The following is a 16,927-nucleotide window of genomic DNA, read 5'->3' as shown; positions in this document are numbered from 1 at the left end:
TACTAAAAACCTGACTCTCAGGAAGGCAATTTGCTTTCCCAGTTAAGCTCTAAATTATGTGAGACAAGGGATGGATCTGAATCCAAGTGGGATGCAAGCACCTCAAAGGGTTCACAAAAAATTGAGTGCAGGAGGAAAAAAATGCAACTTTTACTTGTAGTCATTTATCTCATTCTTCAAGAAGTACTTTTTTAGGATGTACTTTAGAATGTAAATAATATATTACTATGGTAGTATATGTGTATAATTTATACACATTCAAATATACACATATTGGGTCTAAGTGCTCAAAAACCTTTTACTGCTAAGCGTTGATCAAAAAATGTTTGCATTTGCAACATGTATAGACCTGGAGGGTATTATGCTTAGAGAAATAAGTCAGATAGAGAAAGACAAAAACTATGTTATCACTTATATGTGGAATCTAAAAAATAAAACAAATTAATATTTAAAAAAATAATAAGGTAAAATAAAATACAAGGGGAAAAAATGGAGATCCTTGTCGTGTACTCCCCAGAGACTTGAGCATAAAAAGCAGTTGTTGCATTAAAATAAAGCATGTAAGGATGGAAGGGAGACAGGGTTAGTGCTTTGGAGGGACTCAGGAGAGAGGCTGGCACCTCAAGCGGGAAGTCTCCTAAAAAAGTGAAGGCATTGAGTATACAAGATAGAGGGACAAGGGCTAAGGATGCTGATAGAAACTGAAGATGATCAACATCACCAGAACTAGGTTCTGCGGTTTTCTCTCCCCTCTGCTGCCACTTTTTAAAAAAAAACCTTCATTGAGATATAATTAAATACCAAGGTCAGTGTTGCATTCTCAACCAAAATCACTGCGGAGGGCCACTGGGAAGGGTGGCATGCAGCACTCCAGTGCTATCTTTGCAGAATCCTGATCTCAGGCAAACAGGGAATAAAAATATTATAGACACAAATCCATCTGTTTAGAAATTCCCTTAGAGTCCTCTGAATGGTATTTAAAGATCAGGATTTCTGATCACTATGTGAAGCCAGATGTCAACTAAATTAAACAAATCCTGTTAGGCACTATGTACAAATAACCTTAATTAAGTTCATAAATAACGAGGGATTGTCACACCAGGGCTTAGTTAAGAACAATGGAGCAACTTAAGCAAATCAAAATTAATTTATAGGTTTCCTGCTAAGTGAGACTTTGAAAATGCAGATCTTTATTTATTTACTTATGCCATCCTAATAATGAAAATAATAGCCACCATTTGTTGAGTGTTTACTATGAGCCACACATTAAACATAATATTTCATTTAGTCCTTATAACAAACTGAGAGGAATTAGCTACCTCTACTCACAGTTGAGGAACCAGACACTCAGGGTTAAGTAATTTCACAAAGTTGCATGGCTTAATAAATGGCAGATCTTGATTTAGAACCCAGGTCTAACTCCAAAACCCATCCTTTTATCCACCATGCTTACTGCCTTCTCAATACCTCAAGACAGCTTTAAAAACTCATATTCAAAGACCATTTCATATCAGGACTCTTTTACATAGAGTAAGATACCATTTAGCAAGATATTACATAACCAGACAATTGGTTTCAGAAGATGTGGTATATATACACAGAAGGGACTACTACTCAGCCATAAAAAGAATGAAATATTGCCATTTGCACCAACATGGATGGACCTAGAGATTATCATACTAAGTGAAGTCAGAGAGGCAAACACAAATACTGTATGATAGCACTTTCATGTGGAATCTTAAAAAAAATAGTACAAATGAATCTATATACAAAACAGAAACAGACTCACAGACACAGAAAACAAACTTATGGTTACCAAAGGGGAAAGGGGAAGGGGGGATAAATTAGGAATATGGGATTAACAGATACAACCTACTATACATAAAACAGATAAGCAACAAGGATTTACTGTATAGCACAGGGAATTATATTCAATATCTTGTAATAACCTATAATGGAAAACAATCTGAAAAATATATGTATATAATTGAATTACTTTGCTATACACCTGAAACTAACACAATACTGTGAATCAACTACACTTCAATTTTAAAAAAAGAGTTAATGTAATTGGAGAGATTTATTTCAAGGACAATCACTGCATATAAACACACTACATCCCTCCCACTCAGATGCTGGATTTCCATGTTACCTTTCTTCTCTTCCTCCTCTTCCTCACAGAACTCTGCTAGGGAAAATGCTTCTTTGAGTTGTTCCAATTCACATTTTAGAGTCTCCAATTCTTCTCCACTTAGAGAATTAAGAATAGATTTCACCTGAATTGATATAAAATAGTAAGTGGGAGTATGAGAGAAAAAGAAAAACATTCTCAAATGAAGAGGCTATGGATCATACTAAAATTAAAAGTATGAGTTCATAAGCTCTTCCTCAAGAACCTTAATACAAGAGGCAGGTCATCAAAGAAAGGTACGGAGAATTGTGCTTCCAAAAATAATATAAGCCAGAAATGTCTGGAAATTATTAGTGCTTAACAACAGCTTAGAAATTAGGAGGAAATGGAATAGTCTTGAATCAATTAAATGCTAACAGGTAACTGTATCCAAACTGGCAGCTTAAGCCAAAGAAACTTATAAAAAGAAAAAAAAAAGAACAAGATGAAGGAAAAATAATAGATATGCTATTAAGACCTCTTTGTTAACCTGTCCTTTTTTTTTTTTTTTTTTTTTTTTTTTTTTTTTTTGCGGTACGCGGGCCTCTCACTACTGTGGCCTCTCCCGTTGCGGAGCACAGGCTCCGGACGTGCAAGCTCAGCGGCCATGGCTCACAGGCCCAGCCGCTCTGCGGCATGTGGGATCTTCCCGGACCGGGGCACGAACATGTGTCCCCTGCATCATCAGGCGGACTCCCATCTACTGCGCCACCAGGGAAGCCCAATCTGTCCATTTTTGTTTAAATTTAGAGAAACAACACTTGACTCATTCTATTTCTAGCAATTAGTTCAAAAATTAGTTTTTTTGTTTATTTTGGTACAGTATTTTCAGAGAATCTCAAGCCTCTACCTGACATACATTTCATCCTCCAACTGCACAAAAGGAAAAGAAACTATGCAGTGTGCTTCTGCTTAAAGACTACTCCAGTTGAAATTTTTGGTTTGGAATTACCTTTATTTCACTTTCTCGGGAGAGCATCTCCAGAGCTTCTAGATGTGAAAGTCCTTGAAATTCATCAAAGAGTAGCCCATAATGAGTTTTCTTGTCCGTTTCCATGGTAACCTCATTGGTGGTCCATAGCTCTTCTTTCTCCTTCGCCTCTCTTAAAACCTGAAAGAGATCAAGGTATTACACTGCAACAAGTAACAAGAGTTTAAGGGTGAGTTCTGAAAGTCAAGGGAAGCAAACTGAGACGGGTAACACTGCCCTTTCATTCTTGGAATTGTGATTCAAATCGGATAGGCTCAGGAGCTGCAGGGAAAACATAATCACATAATTTGCTCCTAGACAGGGTAAATAACACCCCAGGAACCAGGTGTTTCTCTGACAGTGGTTTAACCATTAATCTAATAACAACCCTGAAAGGGCTTGGCATCTTATATTGCACTGACAAGAGGCTCCTGTAGAAAGGAAAGAGGAGGAAAAAAAAAAGAATTGGGCATTTTTCTAAGCATTAGAGCTGTGCATCCCCTTACCAAAAACAAAACAAAACAAAACAAAACAAAAAACACTGAAAAGTCCTCAAAAGGAAATAATAAGAAGGTCCCAAATTACCAAAGGCAAAAATACAGATCAAAATACAGACAGGAATGCAAATAGTACCTGAGACAGTGTGGAAGTCCGGTTCATCAGACCCTTGGTTCTTTTAAATCCAGGATCCCCTTCTGCTATTACATCCATTGTCTTTTTCCCAATGAATTCTAAGGCATCCAAACCCCCACTGATAACACTCTTTCCCTAGGAAACACACGCAACCTCATTACAATAATACTGAAGAAAGACACCTGCATGTTTTCATTTCATAAAATAGTGGCTAACAATAGCAACCACTGGCAAGAACAAGGAGCAACTAAAACAATCATACGGTGCTTGTGGAAATGTAAAGCTGTATACCCACTTTGGAATATTATTTGTCAGTATCTACTATAGCTGAACATGTGAATATCCTATGACCCAGCAACTCCACGCATGGTTAAATATTCAAAAAAGTGTGTAGAGCTTCATCAAAAGTCATACAAGAACACCCATAGCAGTACTATTATAAAACCTAAAAGCTGGAAACTACCCCAATACTTACCAACCCTGGAATGAGTAAATGTTACATAGTCACTCGATGGAATACAACAAAGAAAATGGAATACACCACACAAACTATACCGTGGATAAATTACATAAACATAATGAGTGAAAGAAACTAGATACACTAGAGTACATTCTGTATGATTCTGTTCATATAGCAGGGAAAATTAATCTATGATGGCAGAAGACTGGATTGTGGTTATCTTAGATGGCAAGAGGGGGAGGCACAGAAGACTGGGAGACAGCACAGGGGAGACAGCTGATATACCACCCTGCTGTTTCTTAGTCTGAATGTGCTCATGTCGTGAAAATTAAAACTGAACACTTATGATTTCACTCGTCTGTATACAGATTATACTTCAATAAAAAGTTAAAATTAAGGGCTTCCCTGGTGGTGCAGTGGTTGGGAGTCCGTCTGCCGATGCAGGGGACGCAGGTTCGTGCCCCGGTCCGGGAGGATCCCACATGCCGCAGAGTGGCTGGGCCCGTGAGCCATGGCCACTGGGCCTGCGCGTCCGGAGCTGTGCTCCGCAACGGGAGAGGCCACGGCAGTGAGAGGCCCGTGTACCGCAAAAAAAAAAAAAAAAAAAAAAATACACAAAAAGCACACACAAAAGTTAAAATAAAAAAGTACTAGCTATCTATCCTCATGTAGGAAAGATATTGCTTCCTATTTAATCCTTTCAAAAATGTTTCTAATCATCTATAGTTTTATAAGTATTTATCATAAACATCTCATTTTTCCTTTGCCTAAAAGATATAATTATGACAAAAATATTTTTGTAAAGCAGAGATGTTTTTCTAGGGCCACCAAACTAAGAATTCTTAGTCCATAAAATATTAGGTACATTGCCTCTCTATTACTCTGCATTTCCTGCTCCCTCTTTTACTTCTTTTAAGTTTTCAAGTTAGCTCTCACTCTACCCTAAGATCAAAGTGAATGATCTTCAGCAATTTGAACTCCCATAAGAGGAATCAGTCCCCATGACTTTTCAAGGAAAAGAAAGAGAAAGAGACAAAAACCCATTATAATCATGGAAGGAAGCAGGCCACCTTGCAATTTTTACTCACTGTGCTCTGAACAGCAGTAGAGATGGTAGAGAATACCCCAAATGGCCCACTCATTGGAGAGGAGTTTTCATTCTCTTTGGCATTTGTCTCTCCTATAGTGGGGAAGGGATGTGTAAATATGAAGAGACAGTCCGTAAATAGTTTTGCTTTATTAGCATCTATATGAATTTTTAAAAATTAGACTTTATTTCCAACACACAAGGCCTTAGTACTTTTTGTTTTATTATTTTAAACCATGTGCCTATTTTAAAATAAAAGTTAAGGCAGTTTTTCATTTTCATTTCAAAAACAAGATCCAGTCTTTTGAACAACCTATGACATATATAACAGACTATATACTGTGTGATTCCATTCATATGATCTTCTGCACGGGTAAAACCACAGGGTCAGAAAACAGATCAGTGGTTGCCAAGAGCTAAGAATAGGTGGAGGGGAGTGACTACAAAGGGGCATGAGGGGATTTTTTTGGGGGGGGGGGGAGGAATGAAAATATTCTCAAGTCTTGTCTATACAAATATAAGAAATATTCTATATCTGTATAATCACAATGGACTGTGATTACATAGCATAAACAGGACAGTATGTTTGTTAAAATATGTAAAACTATATACAGTTGGCCCTCTCTTCTATGGATGCTGAACCCGTGAATACTCATTTTACATAAAGAACTTGAGCATCTGAGGATTTTGGTATCCATGGGGGGGGCTCCGGGAACCAATCCCCCCATGGATATCAAAGGATCATTGTACCTAAAAAGAGTGAACTTTACGTAAATTATAACTCAATAAATGTGACTTTTTAAAAATCCAGTCTACTTTAAACTTTATCCTGGAAAATTATGCTTCTTCACAGGATTCAGACATGCATTACAAAGATTTGTTTAAAATCTGTTCTATTTTATTAACACTAAAATCTCTTACAGGAGATCAACAAATAATCTACTGTAGGGAGGACTTCTGCTTCCAACTATGATGGATTATCTGGTGTCAGACTTGCCCTTCTACCATAGCATCTAGAAAACTGGACAAATATAAGAAACAATTATCTCCAGACATTGGACTACAGACCGTACTGTACTATGGTTCAGGAGAGAAGAGAAACAAATGATGAGAACTCTATGATTGGCTTGCTTTCCAGACCACAGCACAGGGAGGGGAAACCCAAGCAGAGCATGGCAGTCTTATTAAGTAGAAGAGACAGAGACTGGAATCTAGGAAAGCTGAAGCACCTGGAATTTGCAGGTCAGAGTACAAGCATACCTCATACCTTGTGCATGAAGCACAAGCACTTTATTGTGCTCTGCAGATACTGCTTTTTTTTTTTTTTTTTTTTTTTTTACAAACTGAAGGTTTGTGCAATCCTCCGCTGTCAGATAATGGTTAGTATTTTTCAGCAGTGAGGTATTTTTTAATTAAGGTATGTACGTTATTCTTTTTGACATAATGCTACTGTACATTTAATAGCCTACAATATAGTATAAATTTTTATATGCACTGGAAAACCCAAAAAAGAATTTGTGAGACTCGTTTTTTGCGATATTCACTTTACTGCAGTGGTCTGAAACTGAATCCACAATATCTCCAAGGTATGCCTGTACTGCAGAGGAGGGAGATACAGAGGTAAAGAGTTCCAACTATCTACACAGGAGTGCCCTTGAGTCTTTGGCTGAATACTAAGCTGTTCCTGCACTGGAAAACTCCACGATACTGGGCAAAGAACTGCCATGGAGCTGTAAACTAAACAATGCCCAAAGCTCATGCTAGGCTGAGAGACATCTGACTTCCAACCAATCAAGTAGAGAGACCTAGTTAAACACCTGGAAATTAGGTAGAGACCTCAGAAGGGTCAGAGACTTGGTAGTTGATCTAAACTAGCACTTAACAATAACGGCTACTCTAGAAATCACCCTCAAGAAGTTTAAAATCGAGACCAAAAGATCAATCTAAGCTACAAATATCTTAACTGCCTTCCAAACAAAACTCACACCCTTTAAAGGACTACAAAATCCACTCAGCAAGGTAACATTTCTAATGTGCAGCATCCAATCAATGAAATGAAAATGTTATCTCTAAGCAAGAAAAAAAAATGGTCAGTAGAAACAGATTCAAATGACAGAGATGACAGTCAGGGACACTAAAATATATACATGAGGAGGTGAGAAATGGAAGACAAAAAAAGAAACAAATGGAATTTTTAGAGTTGAAAAATATATCTAAAATTTAAAAGTCACTGAATGGACTTAACAGCATTAGACACAGCAGAAGAAAAGATCAGTAAACCTGAAGCCACAACAAAAACTATCCAAACCGAAGCACATAGAAAAAAGGCTTAAAAAAATGAACCATGGAACAGCACCAAAACTAACACATTAAAACATTTTTTCATGCCACAGTAGATTCAAATTCAGCTAACTCTTACTGGGCTCTTACTCAATTGTGCCAAGCACAAAGCGAGGCAATTTTTACAATCTACATTCATGGCTTTACTTATTTAATGTTTGTAACAGTCCTCTGCAATATAAAGTATCACCCAATTTCATAGATGAGGAAAGTAAAGAGACACCTGAGTGCTTAAAGCCAAAGATTCCAAATCCCATTTCTCATCAGCCCCATGATGCCCTGAATATCAGACAGTCAAAAACATCTACTGAAAAAAATGAGCTTAACTATCCATTTCAGTTTATAATTCTAGGCCTTAATGTCTCCATATACTGACCTGTTGCATACTGGACTTCAGATGAAATTTCACTGGGACTAGGGATTCCAAGGGAAGTCTCTGCCTTCTCAATGACATTTGAAATACCTTGTCCTAATGAGAAAAAATAACGTTCTTATATTTGAATTTATTTGCTACTAGTCACCAAAACTGAAGAAACAAGCTGAAAATTAAAACCACAGATTTTAAAATTCATTACAACCAGAAGACATGTTATTTTGACCCTATATAACTCATCTTTGGGAGTGTATCCTTACTAAAGGAAAAAAAAAATTGATTCATTATCACCAACGAATAGTTTTATATTAATTCCTAAATGTCAACCTTCTAATGAAATACGTTACCAATTCTAGTGGCAGTATAAATCAGCCCATCATTACTAATGTATCTTCAAACTATAAAGCCTTTGAGTAATCATGGAAGAAGAATGATTAACAAAGTCGTCTTGAACACACACCTGTAGCAAAATGCACACAAAAATGAATAAAATGACTGATGACCTTACCTACTGTGGCTACTGTAGCTGAGGCTGAGGAGAGCAAGGACTTGCCCCAACTTCCCCAATAGCCCCATCCGGTCTGGGGTACATCTTTGGAAACAGTCTCCTATTTTTCCCAGTAGCCAGAAAAACAAAGGCAAAGAAAAATGGAAAAATTAGAGGAAAATAAGAGTTCATATACAAGGTAGCTAATTATTGGCCAAAAGTATGGGTGAACAGATACATATTAGTTAGCTCAAAAAGTGTATTGCTTGGCTGACAGATGTATGTTACCTTCAATGTAAGCACCACATAGCAAAGGCAACCACTCATAAAAGCATTTATAGAACTGAGAAAATTGTTTTATGGTTATAAAAAGAAAGAAATAGGTGCAATCCCAATTTGGTATTGATTCCGTATTCCTTTTAACCCTAATACTTTTTAATCTCAATTTTTAATAGATACTTTACTTTGCCTGCAGCCTGTGATGTCTGAACAGGGAGAACGTCTGAAGTCTCAAGGTCACTGGAAGGTTTGGACTCTGGTCTTTTCCGAGTAGAAGCTACAGGTTCTGATTTACTCTCTGACTTGGCACTTTGGTCAACTGACTCAAAATTCTTGGTTGGCTCACAGTTCTCATTTTCAAGGATGGAAGTTGCTTCAGTTATCACTTCAGTCTCAATATCATCTTTATCCGACATGATTAGATCATTGCCTGGTAAAATAAAAGCCCCCCAACCCCCAAAAATTAATTATATAAGCTTGTTTTTGGTAAAAGTTACTTGAATAAACTTTTTGAGATTATCGAGTCCCATGCAGGTGTAAGAAATAGTACAGAGAGATCTAATATACCCTTCACCTAGTTTCCCCCAAGGGAACAATTTGTGTAACTATAGCATATCACAACCAGGATGCTGATAAGATACAATCCCCCAACATTACTCAGATTTCACCAGTTTTACATGCACTCATTTGTGTGCGTGTAATTAGTTCTATGAAATTTTATCACATGCACAAATTCATGTGATACAGAATAGGATTACCACAGTCAGGATACAGAATAATTCAATTACCAAAGTCAGGATACAGAATAATTCAGTTACAAGGATCCCTTGTGTTATCTATTTTTAGCCATGTCCCACCCTCCTCCTAACCCACAGCAACCACTGATATTCTCCATCTCTATACTTTTGTCATTTCAACATGTTATATAAATGCAATCACACAGTATGTAACCTATTGAGATTTACTTCTTTCACTCAGCATAAGTCCCTCGAGATTCATCCAAGTTGTTGTACCACTAGTTTCTCCCTTTTTATTGCTGAGTAGTGTTCTTTGGCATGGATGTATCTCAGTTGTTTCACCATTTACCTGTTGAAGGATGTCTGGGCTGTTTCCAGTTTAGGGCTATTACGAATAAAATGGCTATGAACATTTGTATACAGGTTTTTATGGGAATATAAGCTTTCATTTCCCTGGAATAAATGACCAGAGTGCAATCGATAGTATTTGCTTAATTTTATAAGAAGCTGCCATACTCTTTTCCAAAGTAGCCGTACCATTTTACATTCCCACCAGCAATGTATGAGTAATCAAGTTTCTCTTCATTCTCACCAGCATCTGGCAGTGTTATTTTTCATGTGAACCATTCTGATATAGGTGCACTATGACAGCTTAATATGGCTTTAAGCTTTAAGCTGCATTTCTCTAATGGCTAATGATATTGAACATCTTTTCATGTGTTTATTTGCCATCTGTATATCCTCTTCAGTGAAACAGCTATTTTTATCTTTTGCTCATTTTCTAATTGGATTTTTTTTTTTTACTGTTAAGTTTTGTTTAGTTTTGTTTTGTTTGCGGTACGCGGGCCTCTCACTGTTGTGGCCTCTCCCGCTGCGGAGCACAGTCTCCGGACGCGCAGGCTCAGCGGCCATGGCTCACGGGCCCAGCCGCTCCGCGGCACATGGGATCCTCCCGAACCGGGGCACGAACCCATGTCCCCTGCATCGGCAGGCGGACTCTCAACCACTGCGCCACCAGGGAAGCCCTACTGTTAAGTTTTGAGAGCTCTTTTTATATTCTAGATTCAAGTCCTTTGTCAGATATGTGGTTTGTAAACATTTTATCCCAGTTTGTAGCTTATCTTTTCATCCTCTTCATAGAGCTTTTCACAGAGCAAAAGTTTTTAATTTCAATTTATCAACTTCTCCTTTTTTGACATTTAAAAAAAATCTTATTACTCATTAATCATTCCTACCTCAATTTTTCAGAGAGATTATGAAATTTAAGCTACCAGAATAAGATTTACATCAGACCAGCTTTTGAACAGCAATGTTAACAAATTCAATTCCTTCCAGAAGTACAGCTCTTTGACAATTAAAGTCAAGATATTATTGGTGTTTTTACAAGGAGGAGATGCTGGTTTCCAGGATAACCAAGTATTACCAGGGGAGAAATAAACGTATCCCACACATACATAGACACACACATACACCCAGACCTCAGTATGTATAAGCACATGTTTTTACCAGTATATACTAACCACAAAATTAGACCCAATCCATCAATGCCATCAAAACATTTCTAACATACTAAAAAAGAGACATACTAACAACTAAGGCAGCCTGGAAGTAGCACTATAACTGAGGTACACACAAAATGTTAAAAGAACAGAGAGCAAGGAAAAGTATGCTAGGATCAGGAAATAACACTCATGAACTTTAAATACTTGAAAAAAGCATAAAATAGTGATCACAAACTGGGATTTTGAGTCCCAAATCCAGCCTACAGATTTTTTTGTTTGGCCTGCACAGTGCTTAAACTTTTTTCTATACTAATTGGTAACATTTAAAAATCAGAGTTTGTTTACAAATAGAAATTTCCAACTTCCCTTCTAAAACTGAAAGATCTGGCGACACTGGGCCCACATTCGACTTGTTAATAACTAGCTCATGCCAAATATTTGCTGGGGATCTTTTAGACAGGGTAGAGTAGTGCTCTCTAGTTCCCCATAATCTCCACCCAAATTCACTTGACTCCTTTATGTTACCTGATTAGCCCCCGTAGGCATCTGAACTTGTAATACTTGCCTTAAAGGGCACTTAGGATTCTGACAGATGAAGATGCCAATGAGAGAATTCAAGGGTGTGTAAACAACACAGGGGAAATCTCAAAGGTCTGAGGTATGACAGCGTGGAATACAGACAGATACCAGGAGTAGTTAATACGGCAAAGAGAATGATGGGGAGGCCTAAGGCTAGAAAGGTAGATTTATATAACATCCTGGATCCTAGACCATATGGTATATGATATACATACGTTTCCGAAACACATAGAAAAAAACAATCTAGATACAACTATCCATAAACATAAAACCCAACTGTGAAACACTCATTCATTTACTTGCAAACATTTTTTTTGACTACCTGTTGCATGCCAAGCTCTGGAGACTGAGAACTAATTTAAGACACTATTTCTGCCCTACTTACTCCAGAGGCCAAATAGGAAAGGCTACACAGTTCTTGCACAAAGTTCCATCGATGTTTCGTGTAGCTGAAACATTGATGGAATACTTTTTTGCTCTCCTTATGCTGTCTCCAAGTTACAACACACGGTAATATGCATGTAACATACACATTATATACTATATATAATATGTAGTTAGGCTGACACTCTTCCAACTCTGCACTTGAGTGACTGTGAGAAGTCAGTTCACCTCTCTGCGTCTCCGTTTCTTCATCTGTAAAACGAGGAGAGTACTACCTACTTGCCAGGATTCCTGGAAAGCCGAAACGACCCGGTGGATGTAAGGGGTTCGGAACGGAGCCTGGCACGTAACCCCTCACGGGTAAAAGCTGCTGTTAGTACCTGGTGGTTGTCTGGAGGGAGCATTACTATTTTCACTAATATAACGATTTGTCTCAAGATGTACAAAATCCGTTCTCCCTTCTTCCTAATTACAAGAACAGGTGCCAAACCGGCGTTCTGGTGTAAACCTGTGCTCCTAAGTTCTCCGACGCTGACAACGACGAGAATTCCTCACGCAAGCGGAGCGCTTCAATAACCAGAGCACTTCCGCAGCCTCAGCGTCCACCGCGTGGCGCCCGCCCCCCAGCCCCAGGCCGCTTCCTCCCCTTCCGCGGCGACCCCGAGACCCCGCACCCGGCCTGCCTCCTCCCAGAAAGCCCCGTACCCAGCGCGTCGCCATCCGCGCCGCCACCACAGCCGCAGAGAAGCCACTCCCTACTGCCCCGGAAGTCCTCCTTCAGGACAGAGAAGGCCTTGCCTACCTGAGAGAACTTCCGGGTCAAGCAGCCGGTCCAGCCGGAAGGAGCTTGGCGAGGGTCTGGTGAGTGAGGGCTAGTTCACGGTCGTTGTCTAGGGCTGGGGCGGGGTGGGGGTGGGGGTGGGGGTGGGTTACTAGCGGTGTCGAGGCGTGGGTTTGAGCGGTGGGTTGGGGTACAACGTGAAGGAGGGTGGGGTATCCGCTGCCCTTTTGCAAGCCTGGCCTGGGCTGCAGGAGTTCGGCCGTCGTATATTTACGGAGCTCCACATACCTGCCAGGCACTTCTTTGGGCGTTTGGGACATACTGGTTTACGAGCGACTGTGGCTTTGCTCACAAGTAGTTGACAGCCTAGCGGAGGAGACCGACTATAAACAGGTCAACAAACAAACACGATTATCTAAGACGGTAGTGAGTGCTTTAAAGAAAATAAAGCAGAATAAAGTGACGGAACGAAGCGAGGGAGTAAACCTTTTGAAGAGCTGGTGAGGAGTATTAGAAGCAGAAGGAATAGCAAGTGCAAACGCCTTCTTGTGGGAACAAACCGAGCCAGGCCAAGGAAGAGGAAAAAGGCTACTGTGCGTGGAGCAAAAAGAGGAAGATGAGACCAGAGACTTAAACTGGCCAACCCTTGTAGGGGCTGTGAGCCAGGAGAAGGATTTTGACTTTTATTTGGAAAGCAGTGGAAAAGCACTGAAGGTTTCTGTGCCCAAGAGTGACATGCTGTGATTTATGACTTTAGGTTACTCCTGACCCTTCATCAGAAAGATGCACCTCTTCACTTGCCCTTGGACAGTGGAATGCATGAAACCCAAAATGACGGCCAGAAAAGCATTAGAGACACCCTCCCTGTAGAGATGTGAAAAACTAAGTCCCAGAGAGGTGAAGGCACCTGGCCTTTTAAGAACCGACGTCTTCCAACTCCATTTAATGCTTTCAGAATGACCATTTTAATGTCTATACATAATTGTCACTTCCTAAAACTCTTCAGATGGTTTCCTTTGCTTTGATGGTGCTTCTCTAAATTTAGGGGCATCAGTATCACCTGGGAGCATGTTAAAAATGCCTATTCCCAAAAAAAACAAGAACACTTTAAGTATAAAATAGAACATGTTTTCCTCTGATTTTCTGTTGTAATGAAAATGCATAAAATTGGAGGTTTAAGAATAGAATCTTGGCAAGCCACTTAACTGTCTTATCCTTAAAATACTGCTGATGATAATTATAATAGAAAGTGTTCAAACTTTTTGGTCTTAGTATCCCTTGACACTTTTAAAACTTACTGAGAACGTCAGAGAGTTTTTGTTTGTGTGCTTATAACTATCAATATGCCATTTTTCCCCCTCACCCCTTCCCTCACCCAGAGTTCCCTCATACGCACCCTCACCCAGCACTCCCTGACACCCTCCCTGTCCCAGAGTTCCTCAGTATGCCATTTTATATATCAAAACAGCTTTTCAAAAATTGTTAATTTATTTAAAATGATACATTCATTACATGTTAACATAAATAGCATTTCTATGAAGAATATTTTCCAAAAAAAAATTATGGGAAAGAATGGCACTGTTTTACATTGTTACAAGGTTTTTTTTAGTATCTGGCTTAATAGAAGACAACTAGATTCTCATATCTCCTTCTGCATTCACTCTCTTGTGATAGCATTCATTATGTAGCCTCTGGAAAACTGCACCATATTGTGTGAGAATGAGAGAGAAAAGAGCAAATAATTTTCTAATATTAATACGAAACTCATTTTGAAAAAGTCTCTGGGACCCCCAGAGGCCCCTGCACCACACTTGGAGAACCGCTGAATTACAGTAAGGTTTTGAAAATCAAAAGATACATGATTTGTAAGTCATTAAAACTACATGCACGGCAAAGATGCAGATGCCCAAGAAATCTGCATCTTTATTTTTTTAATAAATTTATTTTATTTATTTATTTTTGGCTGTGTTGGGTCTTCGTTGCTGCGCGCGGGCTTTCTGTAGTTGCAGTGAGCGGGGCTACTCTTCGTTGCAGTGCACGGGCGGTGGCTTCTCTTGTGGAGCACGGGCTCTAGGCGCGTAGGCTTCAGTAGTTGTGGCTTGTAGGCTCTGGAGTGCAGGCTCAGTAGTTGCGGTGCACGGGCTTAGTTGCTCCGAGGCACGTGATATCCTCCCGGACCTGGGCTCAAACCGGTGTCCCCTGCATTGGCAAGCGGATTCTTAACCACTGCACCACCAGGGAAGTCCCACATCAGGCACTCTAACGTCAGAGTCCATGTTCCTGACCACATAGCCATGATGACACTGTAACTTTGATCTTGCAAAACTGGAAGAATTGTATTGTGTGTCTATCGTTTGAACTATATATACTGGACAGGTAGATCTGAGCATGAGAGTGAGGAGTTCTTTTTTAGTTATACTGAGTTTGAGATACTGGGAGGGTGCGGGGGCAGGGGGAGGTTCAGACTATAGAGAAAAAAATGGGCAAGGAGATCATAAGTCTAAGCTTGTCATATCTATGTCTTTGTTTAGCTTCATAAGCAAATGCTTATGGCAAAAATGATCAAAGTCAAGGGCATAACAACTAACCATGGTTTGAAGCACAGCTTCAGCAAATACAGAGGGTGTTCCTCAGTGTACCAGAAAATAGGCTGACATTTGAGCCAAGTGCCCAAAGGCCAGTGATGAGGTGTGTGATGGCTCTAAGATGCTGTTGGGAGCATAAGGGCTATTCAGAAACTTTTTGGAAAATGACCCTCAAAATGATGATTTCTGTTTGCGTATTACTAACCTTTTAATGTTATCTATAGCAGTGGTCGAGTATAAGCACAACAGCTTTACATTTGTTCTCTGAAAGCATAGAGGAGTGCTAACAGCCTGCTCTTCATTTTTTTTTTTATCCCCTTTGCCAATTCAAAATGCCACTCTGACCATTTGTGTGCCTCGTGTAAGGAGCTTCTCCATTTTTCAAGTGTAACAGTGCAGGCTGAGGAGAGTGGATAAGCTGTAAATACAGCCTTGAACGCAGTTAGCTATGGAGAATGAACCGTTAATATCCCAGTATACTTGGAGCAAAAACCAATACCATCTGGGCATCAGTGTTTTTCCTTCCTTCGAATTATCCCAGAACTATTTCTGCAAACAGCTGTTTCCTCAGCCAACTTAATATTGAGCCACAAGAATGGAAGTTAGCCACATTACTTCCTTATTTACTTCTGTTGAAAATTGGAAGAGAATGGAAATATTTCTTCTCTCAGAATTTGGCAGGAACAGCAACAAGGCAATCTGTTAGGGATGATAGCTTAGGCGCTTTTCTTTCTTTTTCTTTTTTAATGATATAGCCAATATCCAGAATGATTCTGGAGGGTAAAATCATCTACATTTCTGATTATTCATGATCCTAGAAAAGCTAACATTTTAGTGTACCTGAAAGATGAAAAAGGAGTTAGATTAAACTTAAATATCACACTTTTCAGTTATCCTATTCATGCTGAAGAAAGGTAATAAAACATTCTACCAAGTAACTTCATCCACAAGCATAGCATAGCCCCTTTTAACTGTTTACAGGAAGGTGGCACTTTGATTTTCCTTTTTGAACTCTTTCTTCTTAGCCTCCAAATGTCAGCTGCTCCATTGAGAATAGCAGGCATAATATTATGCAAAGTCCCAAACTTTTAAGTGAGTTGCATTTCTAAAATTCATGAAGTCCTCCTTTCTCTTTTGTTTCCACAGCACAGTTACACTTCTCTTCAGTACTTCTCTTGTATATAGTTAGCTGTCTCTGCCCCTGCCTTCCAGGTTTTGCTGAACTCAGTCTTTTTTCTCCCACCTGACCGTTTCTCCATTTCCTTCATTGTTTGCACAGTCAGCCTTCATTTTTGTGGTTTTAATTTTGAATAAAATTAGATAAAGATGTTTATTTCTTTTAACATCTTTATTGGAGTATAATTGCTTTACAATAGTGTGTTAGTCTCTGCTGTATAACAAAATGAATCAACTATACATATATCCCCATATCTCCAAGATGTTTATTTCTCAAAAAAAAAAAAAAGGGCTTCCCTGGTGGCGCAGTGGTTGAGAGTCTGCCTGCCGATGCAGGGGACACGGGTTCGTGCCCCGGTCCGGGAGGATCCCACATGCCACGGA

General features: G+C 39.3%; 2 protein-coding genes across 2 annotated transcripts in view; one reads left to right on the top strand and one right to left on the bottom strand.

The window, feature by feature from the left end:
• The window catches only part of FAM114A2 (family with sequence similarity 114 member A2), a 38,198-nt gene extending 25,436 nt beyond the window's left edge, over nucleotides 1–12,762 (bottom strand). The window contains exons 1-8 of the mRNA XM_060008477.1: nucleotides 12,707–12,762; nucleotides 8,985–9,229; nucleotides 8,542–8,641; nucleotides 8,037–8,129; nucleotides 5,322–5,413; nucleotides 3,774–3,908; nucleotides 3,123–3,281; nucleotides 2,153–2,276 (exon numbers count right to left, since the gene is read on the bottom strand). Coding sequence (XP_059864460.1) covers nucleotides 2,153–2,276; nucleotides 3,123–3,281; nucleotides 3,774–3,908; nucleotides 5,322–5,413; nucleotides 8,037–8,129; nucleotides 8,542–8,641; nucleotides 8,985–9,215 — 934 coding nt within the window. The 5' untranslated portion in view covers nucleotides 9,216–9,229; nucleotides 12,707–12,762. The remainder of the gene's footprint in view (nucleotides 1–2,152; nucleotides 2,277–3,122; nucleotides 3,282–3,773; nucleotides 3,909–5,321; nucleotides 5,414–8,036; nucleotides 8,130–8,541; nucleotides 8,642–8,984; nucleotides 9,230–12,706) is intronic.
• A 53-nt stretch (nucleotides 12,763–12,815) lies between these two features.
• Nucleotides 12,816–16,927, top strand: part of MFAP3 (microfibril associated protein 3) — a 66,558-nt gene continuing 62,446 nt past the window's right edge. The window contains exon 1 of the mRNA XM_060008475.1: nucleotides 12,816–12,862. The gene's annotated coding sequence lies outside the window, so the exon portion shown is untranslated. The remainder of the gene's footprint in view (nucleotides 12,863–16,927) is intronic.

The sequence above is a fragment of the Delphinus delphis genome, chromosome 3 (genome assembly GCF_949987515.2).
Source record: "Delphinus delphis chromosome 3, mDelDel1.2, whole genome shotgun sequence".
Classification (NCBI taxonomy): domain Eukaryota; kingdom Metazoa; phylum Chordata; class Mammalia; order Artiodactyla; family Delphinidae; genus Delphinus; species Delphinus delphis.
The sequence above is the reverse complement of the archived record's forward strand: the minus strand, read 5'-3'. Positions and strand labels throughout refer to the sequence as shown.